Source organism: Channa argus, chromosome 11 (genome assembly GCF_033026475.1).
Source record: "Channa argus isolate prfri chromosome 11, Channa argus male v1.0, whole genome shotgun sequence".
Lineage (NCBI taxonomy): Eukaryota > Metazoa > Chordata > Actinopteri > Anabantiformes > Channidae > Channa > Channa argus.
Genome location: NC_090207.1, coordinates 8,152,910 through 8,168,007, shown reverse-complemented (window position 1 = coordinate 8,168,007; position 15,098 = coordinate 8,152,910). Strand labels below are relative to the sequence as shown.

The 15,098-nt window shown below is 38.0% G+C and overlaps 1 protein-coding gene across 2 annotated transcripts; it reads left to right on the top strand.

Annotated features, from left to right (window-relative positions):
* Positions 1-390: 390 nt before the first annotated feature.
* On the top strand, positions 391-14,812 carry itga2.2 (integrin, alpha 2 (CD49B, alpha 2 subunit of VLA-2 receptor), tandem duplicate 2). 2 transcript variants are annotated; one of them, XM_067521979.1, is made up of 30 exons: positions 391-604; positions 1,712-1,832; positions 2,918-3,027; positions 3,172-3,257; positions 3,766-3,880; positions 4,108-4,235; positions 4,348-4,496; positions 4,769-4,919; positions 5,104-5,269; positions 5,436-5,512; positions 5,926-6,064; positions 6,599-6,744; positions 6,826-6,969; positions 7,167-7,370; positions 7,450-7,580; positions 7,752-7,915; positions 8,590-8,741; positions 8,898-9,008; positions 9,387-9,454; positions 10,386-10,524; positions 10,704-10,787; positions 10,866-10,942; positions 11,040-11,123; positions 11,236-11,338; positions 11,447-11,557; positions 11,811-11,921; positions 12,398-12,511; positions 12,625-12,714; positions 12,983-13,099; positions 13,444-14,812. In XM_067521979.1, exons 1-30 carry the CDS (start codon positions 559-561, stop codon positions 13,531-13,533), a joined length of 3,528 nt encoding a protein of 1,175 aa, XP_067378080.1. In that variant the 5' UTR covers positions 391-558; the 3' UTR covers positions 13,534-14,812. The 2 variants fall into 2 exon arrangements, with proteins under 2 accessions (XP_067378080.1, XP_067378081.1); XM_067521980.1 differs by having other exon boundaries at positions 447-604; positions 1,709-1,832.
* The last annotated feature ends 286 nt before the right edge of the window (positions 14,813-15,098 follow it).

Below are 15,098 nucleotides of genomic sequence, written 5' to 3'. Positions count from 1 at the left end.
ATATTTATCTGTCAACCATTAGTTTCCAATGAGTTGCACATACAGAAATTATAAGGTCCGGTGACCAAAAAGTTAAATGTTTATTGATGATGTATGTGTTTTATGTGACATCTTGTTGGTCAAAAAGTTAAATGTTTATTGATGATGTGTGAGTTTTATGTGACATCTTGTTGGTCTGCACATGATGTGGCTCTGGGATTTAAACTGAGGCTGATGGGCGTGGACAGAATTCACATATCATTTTTAGGATTTTGGCTTTTCTTTGTGGAGCATCAGATACTGTAGATGGGACCTCAGACCTCATGCACGAGCATAAGTGTTTATTTATTAGTTTCAATACGTCTCTCACTGTCTGACTGTATTGCAAACTTGACTTCACACCCTTTGTAGCTCTTGAAGTTTGTACCGGAACATCAGCCGTACGAGGAAGAGCTCAAGTCCTTATTTAGAAAGTCCGTCTGGTGCGTCATCGCTGACTCGCGCTTGTGTGAATTCACAACTTTGACAAGTGCAGCGGTTTCATTTAATCTCCCAGATGCAGATGGGATAAAGGCAGCGATGGATTTCTACTGGGAGAATATCTTCTTTACTTTAATAGTCATTGGTAAGTACCGGATGTGTTTCCGAGCTCTCACCCAGACAGAAAAAAGTTACAGATATTCTCGCCCCGAAAAGCGACGTATTTCTGTCGCTTTGATTGAATTTGATTTTCAGTCGTTTTGTTTTATTATCTGATGTGTTTGTTCGAGGGTTTCGTACACCAGATGAGTGCACACCCACCATGGATTTGCTGAATGAATCCTACCTGCCTTTATTTTGAATCATATCATCATCCTGCAGCTTTTCTTCGTCTGTTATCAAACGCATGTTCCATTTTTGATCAGCCAGATTCGAATTCATTTGTTCTTTTTCCGTGCATCAAATGGGTTGTGGAGGAAAGTTTGTTTCCCGTGTGGTCTGCTCACTAACCTTTGCCTGAGCTTTGACAATGCAGCCAGGCGTTCACTTACTCGTCTGCGGCCTATTTCTGAAAGGAAATATGAATATGTTTGTGGTTTGCAAAGCCTCAAGAGGAGCCAAAGTGGTACTTTGTACTACAGGTAAACAGGCGTGGCTAGTGAAGGTCTCCTCAGCCCAGTACACATCCACATTCCTCTGCCTGCTGGCTGAGGGGGAGGCAGAGGCTGAGCTCTGCCTGTATGGGCTTGTGGGTCTAATATTGCATTCTAAACTCACTGGCAGGAAAGCAAATTCCATGTCCTGAGGGAGCTCAGATCGCTGGGTTTTTAAGGTGAACTGTGTCCATGGAGAAATTCATAGCTCCATTACAAGCACGGCCTATTAATATAATCTTCATACAAAACTTAGTGGGACCTTTGTGTATTATGGCGCTTTTACAGTCAAACAGACACATGCTGTACTTTGAAAACATACATTATTCAGACAAAAAGACAAAGGAGTTACAAAGGAGATACAAAGAAGGAAGCTAATGGCTGAAATTGCTGCTGGAAACACAACAGAAAAGCCTATTGTGGAATGTGATGATGACACAGATACACACATAGGAAAGTGTCAGCTAACAATCATTTAATTGGTAATGTTAGGTTGTGAAAAAGTCATTGTTATCACAAAATACAATTATCTGAAGTTAAGATGCTGGTTTATAAACTGTCACTCTCCTCCAACCCCATCTTTCTATTCCACCCAGCAGAGAAAGTCTGGCAATCGCAGGCCTTCAACGTGGGAACCGCGGGCGCCAAGGTTTTCAGTGGACAGGCGTCGGAAGAGTTTGGCTACACAGTGCTACAGGCAGCAAACCATGAAGGCCAATGGTATGGATTTTATTCATCCCTTAAGGATTTTGTTCAGAGTGAAAGGAGTTGGCCTGTTCTGTTGACCAGGGGTTCATTCTCTATTCAACAACACATTACCTGGGCATGATTATGAGCACGATTTGCGTGAACCAATGCTATTTGCACTGAATATTTAGAAAGTTCAGCTACTCATTCTTTGGCCCAGAGTGAAATATCAAGGCATATATAGATCTCTGTTGGCTGAATATTATGCATGTTTCATTGCCCATTTCATTTTCTTTTGCATCAGTCCAGCTTCTCTTATTAGTTGATGTTCTACATTCTTGAATCTTATAGCACTGTTGTGAAACTGTAACAAACAATCCTACCATATGTAAAGCCTCTTACATTTTGTCCCACTCACTTGTAACATTTAGTTAATCATTACTCAATTCCGTAGGGACACTGTCTGGAGGAGTGTCTCAGTTTGTATGACTGGAGGAAATGTTATGGACCTGATAGTGTTGAAAACAGCACTAGCACTTCCTGTTTCCTGTCCTCTAAGTGATAAAAAAAGGATGACATCATTATATAGATGTTTGAGTCAGACCATAGAGTGTATTTAAAGGCCTGATGGTATAAACTCTGAGACTGGCTCATACTGGCAATTCTTGAATGTGAATATCTTAATTTGTGGCCTAACAGCTTTAAATCAACCAAAGCAAGCAGACAATATAATTTTTGAAGTGGATAATTCTTGTATGAACTTGTAGAAGATTTCTTGCTGTTCCTTAGTATTAAAATGTGACAGAAGAATTTGATTGACTTGTTGGTTCTTGCTCAGAACAAGCGAATCGTAATATAGACGATATTTGTATCAGTATATATAGGATACTGCAGTGAGACTGGTGGTTCATACGAATTTTAAGTTGTAACTTGAATTGCAACTTGCTATACCAACATGTCGACATGCTTAGATTGTGTAATCAAAGAACAATTTTCAACCCTACATAAGATGGACAACTCATTCAAATGTGCACTGTACTTAAAAGACATATAGATGTGCGTCACGTGGTGGGTGTTTATAAGAGTGGCGATGAGATGAATAACTGTGTTTTCTGCAGGCTTCTGGTTGGTGCTCCATGGAGTGGTTTCAGCAAAAACAGGAAAGGAGATATTTACAAATGTCCCGTCTCTGGATCTAAAAACACCTGTGACAAGCTCAATCTCCAAGGTAAGGTTCGGTGAGCTGAGAAGATGCTCGATCTCTGCAGATATTTAGCGTCTTTCTGCTGTTTATTCATACAATTTTTGAGAACTGTCAGATTAGAATCTAAAGTTAATTGTTGTAATGTTGAATTTGCCCCTTTACCTACAGATTCTGTCAGCATCCCAGCTGTTAAAAATGTCAATGACAACATGTCCCTGGGTTTGACTCTTACCCGGACAGCTAGTGATTTGATGGTATGTGTGTTTGTCTGTGTCTCTTTTTACAAACAACACATTCAATTTTTATCATCTTGTCTCAGAGACCGCCAGATTATATCTTTGCTGTAAAATGGCCATAGCTCTATCTGATCATAGTGCTTGGTTAGTTTCTTACTTCATAATATGATACATACTTAGTAACACAACCATTAGCTGTCAGAAATACTGTAATTAGAACATGAACACACAAACAGCTGCTTCGCTATCAACTGGTTTCCTTTTTAAAATTTACATGAAGCTGTTTTTTTGGTAAGAGGAAGTCTGCCAGTGTTTAACATCAAGAGATATTTGCTAAAGGAAGTTGCCTAGAATCAATCATCTTTAAAAAGATATGTTGTCATTATTATTGTTAAGAGCCAGATCAGCCACACTATAAATACAGCTAATGATTTTAATGGGGCTTAAACTGAGCTTTTTGAAGGCTGTGACAAGCTTGAACATCCATTAAGTCTCTTCTCTCACATTCTGCGGTCATGTGATACAGATGTGTGGTCCTCTTTGGGGACAGCTGTGTGGCAGTCAGGACTTCTACCCTGGAATATGTGCAAAAATGAGCCCACTTTTTCAGCCTCAACCTGCCTTCTCCCCTGCCGTTCAGAGTAAGAAGTTTTCAATATAATGATTGATATATTCAGAGATGTAAAAAACACTAATGGTTAACTGTGATATGTTTGCCAAGATAAATCTACAGTATATGCATGAACTGAATTCAGTGGCTGCATGGGAGGAGGAAAAAAATACTGAAGGCTTGCTGTCGGCATTACTGTAAAGTGGATATCCTCAGTGTGATTTATCACAGCTGCCTAAACTCTCTGGACATTTCTAGCATGTGGAGGGCCTATGGACATTGTGATTGTTTTGGATGGATCCAACAGCATTTATCCTTGGGCTCCCATGACCCTTTTCCTCCAGAAGCTGATACCTTCGCTCGACATCGGGCCCCAAAACACGCAGGTAATGTCCACTTCTGTCAGCTGTAAGGGGAAATTTAAGAAGCAATGAAGCAGGGTGTAATCTTTAGTTAATGTTATTACTGATGTCTTCATATAATCTGTTATTATTACAGGTGAGCGTCATTCAATATGGTGTTGATCCGAAAGTTGAATTCAAACTAAACGACTTTCAAACCAAACACGAGATGATTTTTGCTGCATCTGAAATTACACAACTGTATGGTGACCGAACCAATACCTTCCAGGCCATCCAATATGCAAGGTTGGTAGTATAGCAATACTGAGATTTATGTACTGACAACATGCATAGTGTCTCTGCATGTGAACTTTCTTGTTTGTGTGTTTGTTAACGTGTCCATGTTATTATTTGCTTGTCTTTTCTGTCGGAAAAACTTATTACCTGTGTGAGACTGAATGCTTTTTATGTTTTCTTTTGCATTTGTGGCAGTTTCCTTTGTTTATTATCATTCATTCAGCTAAAAAATAAATTTGTAGAACTTAAAAATGAAAAAAGTGTGTGTCTACTCTTTACAGTCAGTTGGGTTTCAGTAAACAAAATGGAGGTCGGCCAGGCGCTGCCAAGGTGTTGGTGGTTGTCACTGACGGAGAGTCTCATGATTTTGACATGAGAGATACTGTAATTGCAGAATGTGAGAAACAAGGCATCACCCGCTTTGGTATCGCTGTAAGTAATGATCCAAAGTTACAGTTGTGTTTTAACAAATGTTTGTGTCTTCTGTTTAATGTTTCAGAAATTGATGATTTGAGCCAGAGTTCTCTTTTTCTTTTTTTTTTCATCTTCACATTTAGGCAGCATGACTTAATTTACTTACATTTACTTAACACTGATATCTCCTTTTTTTCCCTAGGTCTTAGGTTATTATATTAGACAAAACATTAATACAGAGATGCTAATAAAAGAAATCAAATCCATCGCCAGCTTACCCACAGAGAAGTATTTCTTTAATGTGTCTGAAGAGGCAGCTCTCTCCAACATTGCCGGAACACTGGGAGACCGCATCTTCAACATAGAAGGTGAATACTATTTATTTTCCTTTGCTTTGATTGTACAGACCTAATCTGTAATTTACCTGACAGTGCATGTACGTTCAAATACGCTTTGCAAAGATAAAATGTGTTTTCATATGCATCTTATGCTCTGGTTAATGCTGGTGTTTGTGCAATGATCTGTTTTCCAAAGGGACAGGAAAAGGGGGTGATAGCTTTAAGATGGAGATGTCCCAGGTTGGAATCAGCGCTCACTACTCCAGTCAACAGGTACAGAGTTCCCAATATAACATGTCCAATTCCTTGACTTAAATATTTCAATATTTAATGATTTATTCAATTTGTTAAAACAATTTGCAGTGCTGCATATTTTTATATTAATGCAAAGGCTCCATAATTTTACCCCTATAGTTGTAATAAAAGGCTATTTGCATTTGGTCTTATCTCTTGGTTTTGAAAGATACATAATGCTCTTCAGCTGTGTTTATTTTCTCTGATTTTTAACCAGCTTTTGGATACTTGGCATTACTTGATCATTTTTACTTGAACAATGAAGCTGGTCTTTGTATAGATCAGGTTATGCAATATGAACCACAACAAAAACTGAAACTGAAGCTAAAATTAAAAATACAGTACTTTTCATAAGATGTCTGTTCACTGACCTTTGATCTGCACTTCTTAAGGATGTGATGATGTTGGGAGCAGCGGGAGCCTACGCTTGGAGCGGGACTGTTGTGCATCGAACAGGGTCAAAAGTTGACATCCTCCCTTTTTCAGCCTTTGAGGGAACTCTTCAGGACAAAAACCACAGCTCATTACTGGGTAGGCATTCAGAGTGTTCCTGCGTTTATTTGCCAGTTTGTTTTTGGTTGATGTTTTGATTTTGTTACGTAACGTAAATCTTGCTCGAAATACTTCCCACAGTAAAATAACACAGCAAATAGAACTGCATTCCAAATAAATCCTATGACATAAAGTGCTACCTATGCATGAGCGAAGCCTGTTAGCGTTACGCTTTTTAAGTGTATTTACAGATAGGCAGCATTTCAATGGTGTAGCTTGTAGGGATAGAGCCAATTCCATCTTTATAACATAGTCTAGTATAATAATAAATAGTAGTACATGTACATTACATTCTGTTTGTGATCTAAAACAATATTTTGCAAGAGAAATATGTCCCTGCACACCCATGATCCACTGACACAGATGTTTTCAGCATGTTGCCTAATTACTCTTCTCGGAACAGGGTGGACATGTACAAACTGCTCTTTATTGACATCTCCTTCACCCTTTTTTTAAAAATTGTACCTGTCGAGGCACGGCACCTTACCCTGTTATCGTTCTGGGTATTTCCAGGTTACTCTGTCACCACGATGAACGATGGGTCTACACTATACTTTGTGGCCGGTGCACCTCGCTCCAACCACTCTGGGCAAGTTATTGTCTACACTCTGAATGCTCAGAAAAAATCTACTATCATCGATTCAGCAAGAGGCAAACAGGTACAGACATTAGAGGATATGCCAGAGGGAGCCTTTGTCACAATGAATAAATCATTGGTGAACAGTTAATTGTCATCTTAGATTGGGTCATACTTTGGAAGTGTCCTCTGCTCCCTGGATGTGGATAAAGACGGGGTGACAGACCTTCTACTGGTTGGTGCACCCATGCTCATGAACGAGCTGAGGAAAGAAGAAGGCAGGGTCTACCTCTTCTCCGTCACAAAGGTAGAAATGAGCAAAATGTTACTTTTTATGGCAACGTTTTATTCCCGGGGTTTCCTTAGCAACACCAGTCTTCACTCCTTTGGCATAAAGGTAGATGCTTTGCGCTGAATGAAGAGATGATATGCATAAAGTTAAAGAGACATGCTCAAAACTAATATTTTTAATTTTTTTAAAAAGCACACTCTTGTCTTGTTAAGGGTATTCTGAACGAGCAGGGATTCCTCAGTGGTCCACCCCCGAACGAGAATGCTCGTTTTGGCATGGCCATCTCTGCCATTTCTGACCTGGACCTCGATGGTTACAGTGATGTTGTGGTTGGAGCACCGTTAGAAGACAAAGGAAAAGGTGTCATCTACATCTACAATGGGGAGAGGAAAACATTAAAGAGAGAGTTCTCACAGGTTTGGAAAGAAACATAAAACATAAACATTTGAAGAGGATGTGTAATTATAAGAGTGATGATCTTTTTTTTTTTCTCAGAAAATACTTGGCTCCAAACTGGATCCTCAGTTGCAGTATTTTGGAAGATCCCTAGATAGCTACAAAGATCTGAATGAAGATACACTCCCTGACATCTCAGTTGGTGCCTATGGCAAAGTGGTGCAGCTCTGGTGAGTTAACACTGCAAAGTATGTGGGAACAAATATATAGTAGACTGTCAACTGTTAGTAAAAAATGAAAGTACATATGTAATGAATTATGTTATTATTCTTTGAACTTTATTCAGTTCAAACACATTATCTTTAGCCTAATACTAATAATAAATTTCACTTCCTCTTCAGGTCCCGTGGTGTGGCATCTGTCACAACTGAAGCCTCGTTCAGCCCTGATAAAATTAACATTTTCAACAAAGACTGTAGCGTTAATGGACGCAAGCTTTCATGTTTCAACACGCAGCTCTGCTTCAGTGCTGCATTCAGGCCCAAGAACCCCGTTGGGCCCATTGGTAAATCTGATGACTATTAGGCTTCTCAAGAATATGTGGATGCTTTTTAATTAACTTGCAGTAGTCTGACATGTTGGGAAATTATCCAACAGTAGACCAGAAGCACTTTTATGTCTGTATAATACCTAATACCTAAACATGAGCCCACAGCCAGCACCTAGTTAGTTTTCTTTACATGACTAGTAACAGGGTAAAACAACTCTGCCGGTCTACGTTTACACCATGTAAATTGTTAAGTTGTAGTTTGCTGCATGGTGGAGTTGTTGTGTCCACTGCATTAGCTAAATGCATGGTGTGTGTGTGTATATATATATATATATATATATATATATATAGACAGATATATATATATATATATATATATATATATATATATATATATATATATATATATATATAGAGAGAGAGAGAGAGAGAGAGAGAGAGAGAGAGAGAGAGATAGATATATAGATATATAGATATATAGATATAGATATATATAGATAGATAGATATTTACAATAAGGGTGTGAAAGTTTTATCAAGAAACTGAATGAGCTAATTTCCAAACACTTAAATGCTGTAAAAAAGTGTACATTATTGCTAAATGATACTTAAACCCCAACATTTTCAACAAGAACACAATTTAATGCAAATGTCAAAGGGTGACAAAGGGTCTGTCTGAATTTGTTTCAGATATATCATACAATTTAACTCTGGATGCTGACTTGCTGGACTCTCGAGTGACATCTAGAGGAATGTTTATAAAAAATAATGAACGCTCCCTTTCAGAAAAGGCAAAAATTTCATCTACACGCCTGTGTCAAGTCTACCAGGTTTATCTTCAGGTAATGGATAAAAGTCATCACCATGTCATGATTCAGTTGTGTGCTGGTATCAAAGAGCACACTTGTCTTTTTGGGGAACATTCTGGCAACATTAGGCATTCGATATGTGTTTTCCCCTAATAAGCATAGATGGTTTAAAAATGATTTCTTCAACAGGAGACGGCAGACTTTGTCAATTCCCTCAGTCTGAAAGTGGAAATCAAGCAGCAGAATGAAGATGTGAATCCTGTGCTCGATGTGTTCTCTCCAAGAGCCTCCGAGTTCTTTGTAAGCAACTGATACAGTGTTAATTTCTTTTCAGCCTTTGTTCTTCGGAGGGTTACGGGTAACAGATCAGGTGATGCAGTGCTTTAAACATAGCTTTAAATATGCTTTAAATATAGTTGTCTCTACAGCCAGTTAAAATGACATGGTGTGTGTGTGTGTGTGTGTGTGATGATTACTATGATTAAAAGCTAAAGTGTCTCAATAAGTCACGTGAGTTTTGCACGTGAGTTTTCCAGATTTGCAATTCTCAACAAGATGTAAGTTGGCCTGAAGCAATAAAACATGTTTTCTTTAAAGAATATAGGAGAATAAGCATCATTGCATCAAAAGAATGAGGCAGCGTCCTGTTCTGAACGTACTGCTCTGTTACTGTTTCAGATTCCCTTCACGAAAGACTGTGGCAATGATGAAGTGTGCAACAGTGATCTGGTGCTGAGTGTGAAGAGGTAATATGGAGTAAAAAACTAGCTCGTAAAAACTAGCAAGATGGGTAGGTCTGTGCTGTGGTGGTTGTTCGCCGAATCGTTGTCAATCAAATGTCATCATACCTTATCTGCAGAGACTCGATGAGGTTTGTAAAGTCAGTGACTGTAAAGACACATTCTCAGCTGCACTACCTCTATCACAAGCTCTCCTTACAGCCCTGTGGGCTGTACACAAATGACAGTACATTGTACTATCATGGTATCATCATCAAGGCTCTATATTTCTCTTGCATAACTATAGTCCTGACAGTGAAACAGCTACGGTATAATGCCACATAAAGGAATCGAGTAGTTTTAGAACTGGGAAGAAAGATTGTTACAAACTTGGCAGAATGTGTGACTTTGCCTATTTAAAGTTACGCCCTGGTAACTCTTAACAACAGTTACACAATTTTCTATTTTCTCTGTTTTATGAGTTTGTCTTAATTGTTAATAGCTGCAGAAATTAAAGTTTTCCAGTTTATACAGCCACTTCAGAGACTATAAAATGGTTGGGCCAGACTTGTAAGTTTGGAAGAAACTTACCAACTCTGGGTGATACATGCTCAGTGAATAAACTCAGATGAAAGGAGCTGAACAAGACTTAATAGCATGTTTTATGTACCTTCCCACATTCATACGCATGAGATCACATGTGGTTTTATGGTGTGAAGACTTGGTGGCATGCTGCTTTTTGTGCTTCTTGTGCTTCTTGGTCTTATGTAAGGCTGAGCAATTTGTTCCTGTATAAATACTCAATTGTGTATTTTAAAGATTAAGTAGATGAAGCGTTCAAGTGTTCATTGGGGTAACTTGAGTTTTTTGGTTCGGTATGCCTCTTTTTTAATCTGTGATATGGACAAATTAAATAATGAGAATGCAGGTCACGGAAATAACTGCTCTTGTATTGCAGCTCATCTCCTGTACTGGTCAGCTCTAATAACCGAGAACTATCATTTGAAGTTGTTGTGAAGAACAGAAAGGAGAACGCATTCAACACTCAGGTCTTAGCCACGTACTCCAGCAACCTCTACTACTCCTCCATCTCTCCTGTGAGTGAAAACCCGTTACGGTTGACGTGAGGCTACATTTTGATACTGGGAAGTCATATGATTCACCTTTTCAGCATTTCCCAAAAATGTTTTATTTTTTTTATTTGTACTGTAGTGATTGTAAAATAGAAATTCTGTGCTGGTGAGAAGTTGTTCAAATAACATTATTATATTTACAGACAGAGGACGTGAAATGCACATCAACACAAATACGAACTGTCACCTGCCAAGTGGGATACCCGGTATTAAAAACCGACGAAGAGGTACATTCACGAAAAATATACATGTTTTGATTTTAACTGGTTACAGCAGTTGATACAAAATGTGTTATGTCGCTACAGGTGCAATTTCGCATTAATTTTGAGTACAGCCTCAATGATTTGCAAGACCACGCTGAGGTGAAATTTCAGGCGAAGAGGTACACTGAATTAATTAGTATTTAAATAAACAGTTCAGTGACTGTTAAACAAAATGACTCATGTGGGCTAATGTTTTTTTACTTTTTTTCTTTACAGTGATAGTAAAGAAGAAAGACCTGCAGACAACGACGTGGACATATCCATTCCTGTTAAATACGATGCAGAAGTTGTTTTATCAAGGTGCGTTTTACTTTGCGTTATTTTAACACTATTTCCTTTCATTTGTGCCACGTAGTGTGAGATTGACAATTGAAGATGGCAGTGTATTAAAATTATAGTCTCTTTGTTGTAGGCAGTCAAACATCGAATTCTACGTGGCGGACGTTAACATTCCAGTAGTAACGACAGTGAAAACTCTAAATGACATTGGCCCAGAGTTCAACTTTACAGTAAAGGTGCAATAAGTCAGCCCATTTCTTAAAACATAATAATCTAATTTGTCATTGTATTTATTTAAAAATATAGGTAGTTAATATTAATACTAGAACAAATTGTATTTAAAGGTTACAACGGGTAACTTGCCTGTCAACCTCCTATATCTGAGCATTGCTCTGCCAATGACCACAAAAGGCGGAAATCCAATCCTCTATGTGACCAGTGTGGACACACAAGCAGTAAGTTACCAAATACCAGCACATTTTAAAACTGTTTAGCTTCAAAAATAACCAGTTAGAGCCCGGTTTTCATAGGAGAACATAATAAAACACAACAGACATTTTCAACCACTCTTTTAATTCAGTAATGAGAGATGGGGTGCTCGTTATAGTGCCTTAGAAATTTAAAGTTTAAAGTTATTTAGTGTGATACATATGCATATGTAGGTGTATCTGCAGTGAATGACCTACAATAAGGCTTCTCTCCATGTAGGGAGGTTCTATCACCTGCGATCGCGGCAGCCTGGTTGATCCTCTAAAGATCGGTATGAACACCCACAAAGTAACCTTCTCATCTGAGAGTCTCAGAGGCTTAAAGAAACTGGTGGGTAACTCATTTTTCTGTGTATCTTTCTCCCTACATACAGCACAGTACAATATGCACACTTGCTTCTCACGCTGAATTATTAGTTGTGTCTTGCACAGCGATCACACCATTCGTGCTTTGATGTAAAATTCATTCTGTAGAGTAACAATGAATTATAAAGCTGCATACGGCATATGACAGTGGCCCATTAAGAAAAGCATGCTGCAATTTGAGGAAATACATAAACTATTTATTTATTTTATACTCAAAAAATGTTGCACAACAAAGGTTTTTTTCTCTATATCTGCTGTTGACCCTGCGAAGTGTCTACGGTGTGCTTTATTTGGTCATTTTTATATTCAGCTGTGTGTCTGGTTTCCTTCTGTTGTTGAATATTTTAAATTAATAATTCACTTTTACATTGTTTTCCTACGTGATGTCATGACATAGCTTTATGTGCTGATTTGCTTTGTGAATGTCTTTTAAACTGACAGGACTGCAACACTGCAAAATGCGAGAATATAAAATGCCTTCTTAAAGATACTGAAGTTAAGAGCAACTACTTTGTAAAAGTGAAAACCAGGATCTGGAGTGGCACGTTTCTTTCGGTAAATATATTTAAGGATGGATTTTTCTGATACTTATTTCGTCACCATTTGTCACAAATAATTGCATTATGTTGATAGATGAATTCATTTACATATATTTTTTGTCTTGATAGGCCACCTATCAGAGCATCGAACTGACCTCTCATGTTAATGTTGAGACCTTCAACCCTGATATGCTTGTTATCGGCCTCAAACAGCTACCAGTAAGATCCCTTTTGTGATTTTTTTTTTTTTTAGTTCTCACATAAAGAAATCTAAGAAACAAGTCTTAGAATATTGAGCACGTGTTGTGATTCTATTCTGTATTCTCTCACAAACCTCGAGCCGTTTATGTAAATACCAAATGCCAAAACACCTTATTAGAATATTTTACATTGGCAATTAAAGTAGGACATTTTATATATTTTGTTTGTGTATTTTTTTGGAGTGTCACAGACCTTGTAATGACCTGTACTGTCTTCCTGGAACCAGGTGGTGGTGACAATCAGTAAACCTGGAGAAAAAGGTGACGTACCAGTGGGTGTGATAGTTGGCAGCATCATTGCCGGACTGCTGCTGTTGGCTGTGGCTGTCGGACTGCTTTGGAAGGTTAGTGCCTATCTACATTTTTACAAAGATAATACCATTAGAATGAGGCACATGTGTAAATGAATACAATAGCTTAGCCATGAATGTGTGAAATATAAGTGAATATTTCTGAATGGGAGAATTTCGCATCTGCTAAAGTGAGAAAGGAAAGTGGACCGACATGTGTTAACAGATTCAAAAGAAAACTTAACATGCAACGTTATATAATATCATTACTGCACATTAGGCCATTGTGGATATATTCCTACAGTAGCCTACACAAGTATAAACTGAAAGGTTATTGAAAATATATTTATGCACAATAGTTATAAGTTATGATAGAGCTTAATCCATGTATCTTCCAGTTTGGGTTTTTCAAGAGAAAGTACCAGCAGCTGCTGAAGGAGGCAGATGAGGATGGACAGAGCCGCCCACATGTCGATGAAGTCTTGTGAACTAAAAAGGAAACCTGCAGCCTTCTCTTTCCACTGGATTGTGCCCAGTGTGGATACTGGTGCTTCTCCCTGGTTCTTGTTAAGTACGAATGGACTATAGCTCAATCACTGGAAATCTGTCATTTTAACAAAATGGAAGCTGTTTAGTTAGTGGAGTTCAATCCTCTATCCATGCTATAGACGATTTTTATTAGTCTTCCGTTTTTCTCTGTGGACTGAACAATGACCATTTGCTGTTATACACTGATACTGAATAGATGCAAAAACTGTATTTTTCCTAACATGACAGAACTGTACGGCATTGATGATTTAGATGCATTTAGATGACCCCGTCAGGGCATTACATGTACAATTTGTCATGTGTTTGGTAAATTCTGTGCAACATGATTTTTAAAATAATAGTTGCACTCACAAATCTTACATTTATCATAACATTGGCATTGAGTCTGTAGCACAAACTACCTTGAGATCCACTGTCAGCTTTGGCAATCAAGGCTTTTCTTGCATTATTGACATCAATAGTTTAATAGCCAAAAGGAGAATCTATCCTTGCATTGTTTTGTACTGTATATATTGTAAGATAAACTATGATCTTTCATATTGGGTATTGTAGATAAAACATTCAGATGTTCATGGGGTAGCTACATGTTGTTGTTCTTCTTGTTGTTGCTTGATATGTCAGGTATAAATATTTTAGTAACACATTTTTCAGGGGTGCAAATGACCATTATTTAAATTTTAAATAATTCTCTTAATATTATTGTCTGTATTACCAGTCACTTCAGACGTTTGTTTTTAAAATTGTCTATCCAGGTTTTTCAGGTTCCACAAAGACAAAAGCAGTTTGGAGCAGCAAATTGTTATTATCACAAGGGTTTCTGGTTTATTCTGATATTTGCTTCACCTGTATTTTTTTATTATTATTAATCTGTATGTTGAAACAAACTGCTGATAATGCAAATAATTTCAGAACAAAAGTGTCACATTTATGATGTTTATGATGGTGCTTGATTGTACACTGATCGTCAACAACCAGCAAACCAGACAGATTTGCTATTTGACTGCACCCAATCTGTGCCTTTGTTTTAGTTTTTTTTTTAATAAGCAGAACTTGGATGTACAATAAAAGCTAGACCTGCAGGATCTAGACATGTATTGGAACAGCTTTGCCACAAGATGGCAGCATGAGATGACATGTTGGCATTTTCTAGAGTGCCCTGTTGATGACTTGAATACCACTATCAATAATACACCATAATTTATTACATATTTTGGACCTTATTTCTTTTATCCTTTCTTATCCAATCTTCTCTCTCTGGATCACCTTTTGATAGCTTCATTTTGCTAGAAACTCTACTGGGGCTACTTCTTTCCTAGCATCAGTACAACTGAAATTCTCCCTCAAACTCAATTAAGTTCCTCTCACATTTGTGACTGCCGTGCTCTCCCACTGCTTGGTTGGTCTGTCCCTCGACTGTTTTGAAATGTGTTTCTGAATGTTTTCCTTTTGGATGAGCCAACTCCAGCACCCAGCAGAGTCTTTAGCAGTCACTTCTTTGCATCTG

Coding starts and splice junctions, on each gene's coding strand:
- itga2.2 (XM_067521980.1), top strand. CDS start 559: ATGGATTTCTACTGGGAGAATATCTTCTTTACTTTAATAGTCATTG. Junction 9,009..9,386: donor CAAGAGCCTCCGAGTTCTTT/GTAAGCAACTGA, acceptor TTACTGTTTCAG/ATTCCCTTCACGAAAGACTG. Junction 13,100..13,443: donor CTGTCGGACTGCTTTGGAAG/GTTAGTGCCTAT, acceptor TGTATCTTCCAG/TTTGGGTTTTTCAAGAGAAA.